This window comes from Lolium perenne, chromosome 3, assembly GCF_019359855.2.
Source record: "Lolium perenne isolate Kyuss_39 chromosome 3, Kyuss_2.0, whole genome shotgun sequence".
Classification (NCBI taxonomy): Eukaryota; Viridiplantae; Streptophyta; class Magnoliopsida; order Poales; family Poaceae; genus Lolium; species Lolium perenne.
Window position 1 is genome coordinate 281,125,851 of NC_067246.2, and position 5,028 is coordinate 281,130,878.

The 5,028-nt window shown below is 48.8% G+C and overlaps 1 protein-coding gene across 1 annotated transcript; it reads right to left on the reverse strand.

Annotated features, from left to right (window-relative positions):
• Positions 1 to 338: 338 nt before the first annotated feature.
• On the reverse strand, positions 339 to 2,874 carry LOC127344342 (glucan endo-1,3-beta-glucosidase 14-like). Its single transcript, XM_051370579.2, has 2 exons — positions 2,692 to 2,874; positions 339 to 1,578 (listed from the first exon to the last, which is right to left on the reverse strand). Exons 1-2 carry the CDS (start codon positions 2,750 to 2,752, stop codon positions 431 to 433), a joined length of 1,209 nt encoding a protein of 402 aa, XP_051226539.1. The 5' UTR covers positions 2,753 to 2,874; the 3' UTR covers positions 339 to 430.
• Between the last annotated feature and the right edge of the window lie 2,154 nt (positions 2,875 to 5,028).

Sequence of the window (5,028 nt, forward strand, 5' to 3'; positions counted from 1 at the left end):
GTGGAAACTAAGACTAGGAGTAGACCAGGGTCTTAATGGTTTTCATTTCAGCGGCAAGATGAGACTTTGAATTGCTTTGCTACTTTGACATTCCCTGAAGATAGATCTGTTTCTGCCTAAGCCTAAGTGCTAGTGTGTTTCACCAGTCAAACACTCCAAGAATGCCCGCCAGCCAGCGCTTTCTGTGATGCCCGCCGGCCCATCTCTCGCCGTCCCTTGGTGGCGTCTCCACATCTCGACAGGCCGTGCACAAAGCTCCTTTTTTTCCTCGAGATCATTGCCGAGGGGAATAATCAGAGAGGAAAACTTTTTCGGACAGACATCGCTTTCGCGCCAAATTTTGGAATCTAGGCCTGCCCCATCCTCGATTTACATGTTTTTGTATTGTATACAATGAATCGTCAATCGCTACTAATCTTCTTCTAATCGTCTACCACAAGAGTGCTGACAGCATGGGCAATACTAGCAGTAGCGTCCACAAAGATAATCTTCTTAATCTGGACGCGGCGGAGAACATGTTCTGCGACGAGTACGGGTCGAACGTCCGCCCCACGGACCCGGCGCCGCCGCCGGAGCTGCTGCCCCCAGGGCTGCCGGCGTTGATCGTGTACACCGGCGACCCGTTGGGGTAGAACAGCCCGTAGTTCCTCTCCGACGCCGGCCCGGGCTTCATGTTCTCGTTGAACAGCGCGAACACGAACACGTCCACGGGGACATTGGGCTTCAGCGGCGTGCCCTGCCCCATCGCCACACGCTGCATAAGGTTCCCGTTGTACGCCGCCGCGTTCTGGGCCGAGGCGCCCACCTCGTCCTCGTCCCCCTTCGATGGCCACCCGGTCTCCGAGATCTTCACGGGGATGTCCGTGTGGCCCATGACCTTCATCGCCGCGTAGACCGCGTCGATCTGCGCGTACAGCATGTTGTCGTACACAAGCCCGCCGTCGCGCACGCCGGCGTTCGGCTGGAACAGCACGTACGGCAGCGACACGCTGCCGGGGTCCCCCTTGTACGCAAAGAACGGGTAGGCGTTGAACAGGAACGCGGACCCCGTCTTGCTGTGAAAGTCCAGCAGCGGCTTGATGTACGGCGCGAAGCTCTCCTGGAAGGCGCCGGACGACGGCGGGAAGCTGCTGGCCAGCACGGCGGCCGAGTGCGCTGACGAGACCGTCACCTGCCCGGCCAACCCCGCCGCCACCAGCGCGTCGTGGACCGCCTGCATCGCAGGCACGAGGTTCGCCGCCATGCCCATGTCGTTGTTGCCGAACACCTCGTTGCCCACGGTGATGCAGGTGATCCGAGTCGCCGGGATGAAGGGCTGCACGTGCTGCGACACCCACTGCCGCGCGGCCCCCGGGCTGGTCGCCATGGTCTGGATGTTCTCGTTGCCGATGGCGATGATGAACTCCACGCCCGTGTTGGCGAACGCCGTCAGCACCTTGGGGTCCGCGTCATAGAGCTTCACCTTGTTCACGTTCATCGACTGCAGCAGCCCCGCCACCCGCGTCGGGTCTGGCAGGTTGTTCGCGATCTGCCCGTAGTTGATGCCGAACTTCTGCTGCGCCGACACCGTGTTGTCTACTGCAAAAATTAAATTAAGCAACCACGCCGAGATTAGCGACACTGAGCAGCAATGAAACTCTCCGGCCATGTGATACTTTTGGAAATACTTTTCTTCGAAAGTGAAAAAATACTAGCAATTTTTGGAAATCGAATTTCCCTTTTCAGATATAGCCATGGAATACTTTAGCTAGGTCGGCAGTCCCTTTCCCGATCAAGTTGCAGAAACTAATCATCCATCAGAAATAGACCACCTACTGCCCTATTATATTGACAATAATGCTTGCAACTGCAATCAGGTGGTATTAACATACAAGTAGAGGAGAAGGGTCAATTCTGAAGCGTATGGTTTCAGCGCTCAATCCGACCGATGAGGCGCGAAGCTTCAGCACGGGCACATGCTTTTGCATCAAAGCTGACGAAGCAAGCCGGTGGCTAAATTAACTCTCACGACAATGACGCCCGTAGTACTTGACATCGGAAACAGCAAACGCTAATCAGGCTCGCTGGATCTGAGATCTCCATACTCTGCTTCCTGGGCTCTGCCAGCAGCAGTCATGTCTCCTGTCAGTAGTATTTTGATTGCCGGAGTTGCAGAGGATTGAATTCAACACAAGGACCTGCTCGGGCCCTCGACGGCGCTCCCGGAGCTACAGTTCAAGTAGCTGTCCTGACACCACCAAGCTCAACGCGCGCTCCGTGGATTTCGGCAGAGATTGGAAGGCTTCCGAACAGAACAGGTCATAAACCATCTTAAAATTGATAAAACGATCCTACCGTTTGGAATATGAACATGAATTCGCGCACAGAGTCCATCTTATGAACAATACTTGGTGGCGACAGACTGCAAGCGACAGAGCTTAGGCGGCAGCAATGGCGACAGAATTGAATTCGACCTAAGGCAGCAATCTTGAAATTCTCGGAAACTATCCTACCGTTTGGAACAGGAGCATGAAATCGACCGCAGAGTCCATCACATGAACAAGAACTCACGGCGACGGGTGGAAATAACAAAGCTTAAGCGGCAGCAATGGCGGGTGGCAGCAGCGGTGCCCGATGGCAGAGCAGCACAGCGCGAGCAAGAAGAGAAGAACCAAAGGGTAGAACGAAGCAAGGCGCGAGCGTAAGACTCACCGTTGAAGAGCGAGAGCAGGAGGAGGCATAGGAGGAGCGACGAGGAGGCGCGGTGTTCCATTGCGAACGAAGCACCTTGTACCTCGTCTGCTTCCTCTGTTCTTCCGCTGCGATATGCTTGAGCGGTTAAGTTCGTATTTAAGTAGAGCTCCAGCTCCTCCCGTTCTCTCAATCCCTCCCCTCCCCTGTTTTTATATGGTAGAGCTTACGTATCCGTCCCACCGCCGGTGACCAACGTGTGCAGAAAAAAAATGGAAACTAAGGAAATATCCTGGAGGAAGTCGGCGCCTGACTTTCCAACTACAGTGTCCAGACGCGGCCACACGAACGCACCGCGCCGCTCCGTCGGTCATCTATGCCGGTTTCCTTCACGCTTCCTGCGCCTTCCCGTGCCTGCGTAATGCGATTTCGCCCGTCTACAGGGATAATAGCGCCTCTAGGGTATGGAAATTGGAGCTGACGAGATTGATCAATCAGTCGTCGCATGATTGCCCCAGTCACCGTCCCTTGCGCCCATACGTGTGCAGGATCGGTCGTCTCAAGCATTTGTCTTGTGTGGGAAATTCAGAACAAGAGAAGCCCAAAACCTGAACTCTGTCGTTCATTCACTGTCGTTCATTCAATCGACCGTTGTTTTCGCGCGCAATCATCAACAGTCAAATGTCCCAGGAGGGAGGGAGTGCAAAACTTGGATTCGACTCTCGGTATTTTTTTTAAAATGAAAATAACTCTTTCCTCGATCTAGGAGTAGGACCCTGGATGTGAATGCCCTTTTGGCTTGTGATAGTATATCCTTTTTACGGCTCACTTGTCTTCTCGGACGCGTGAAAACATATTGCACACGAACAAATTGTATACTACTACCTCGGCTCCCTTTATTTACGAATGTAAAAAAATTAAATTTAGGACACGGTGCTTTTGCTCCTATATGCATATCCTACCTTTATTTAAAATATACTTTAAACATATTAAAAATATCAAAAAATTCAAAACAAAGTGTTACACGTACATCTCAACATCATACTTGTTTATGAAGTCGTTTCAGGAAAAAACGAGTTGTTATCTGGCTTGTGCAAAAAAAGATAAAAATCAATGCTAAAATAAGGTGTTTTACTAGGAATTTGTTTGTCTTTTTTGCACATGCCACAAAAATTATCATTTTACTATGAAACTATAAGTGATGACATAGAATGTGGAAATATACAGCTAAAGTTTTTCTCCAAATTTTTAATATTTTGAAATTCATTTTTTTTGGGTAAAGGGAGCATATGCACCTGGAACCAAAACTGCATTTCCGTTAAATTTATTTTGTAAATGTATGTATCTAGATGAATTTTTGTGTGTAGGTCAAAGGAAAAGTCGCTTTGAAGGACATCCTCCCTAGATGGTGGCCTGCCTCCTCGGTACATACTAGGGCTAGTTCTTCTCGCCATAGTAGCATCGACATGTTTTGTAGTGTCTGTCACTATGGTGACTAGCGAGATGTTGTCGGGCTTGTTCCTTCGGGTGTTGTCGCTCTACGCCTTGAATAAGGGCGTTTCTAGCCATCTCCAGATCTCACGAGATGGTGTGGCAAGCTTCTTCTGGCCGGCCTTGTAGTCAAGGGGACGAATAGATCTGGAGCCAAGCTTTGGGCATCTGGAGTCTGATGCGCAAGTGGTTCTCGTGCAATTACTTCTAGGAGAGAAATCCTGACGGTTTGCTTGTCGTAGACTACCATTGATGAAGGACGGCCTCCCCTTCCTTGGTCGTCAGCAACAAGTTGTTCGCAAAAGTTCTACATAAGTGTAACATCCTAGGTTTTAGGAGAAAAGCAGGGTAGGTTTCATCGCAAAACAGGGAAAAATTTCGCGCCTAAATGCATAAAACATAGGGGGATCGACATCTCTCTCGTTGTGAATTATGGTTTAGTCGCGGTGAGAGTGCGAATGATTTATACATGACCTCTTTGCAACTAGGGTTTAGGAGGAAGAGAGTTTAAATTAAAATTACAAACTATCACTTTGAAATAAAAATGGAAGTGCAACACTTGAATTTGAACTTCCACATATTCTTGGATTTCAAACAAACAAAGTGAATTGAAACTTTAATAGCAAACTAGAATTTAAATAGGACTCAAAGTTGAATATCACATACTTATTACAATATGCTCAAATAGGAAAACCATGAGCTTTATTAATAAAGAGACATATTACATTGTATTTACAATATTTATTTATATCATACAACAATGAAAAGAAAAGTAAATAGAAAATTACATGGTTTTCCAAATAGAAATAGAAACCCTAAACTAACCAATGCCACTACTTCTTCTCATTCTTCCATTTTCCTTTCCAT

Bases quoted from the DNA above. Each gene is read 5' to 3' on its own strand.
- LOC127344342 (XM_051370579.2), bottom strand. From the start codon at position 2,752: ATGGAACACCGCGCCTCCTCGTCGCTCCTCCTATGCCTCCTCCTGCTC. The intron at 1,579-2,691 runs GTGAGTCTTACG...TAATTTTTGCAG, and splicing joins CCTGCTCTCGCTCTTCAACG to TAGACAACACGGTGTCGGCG.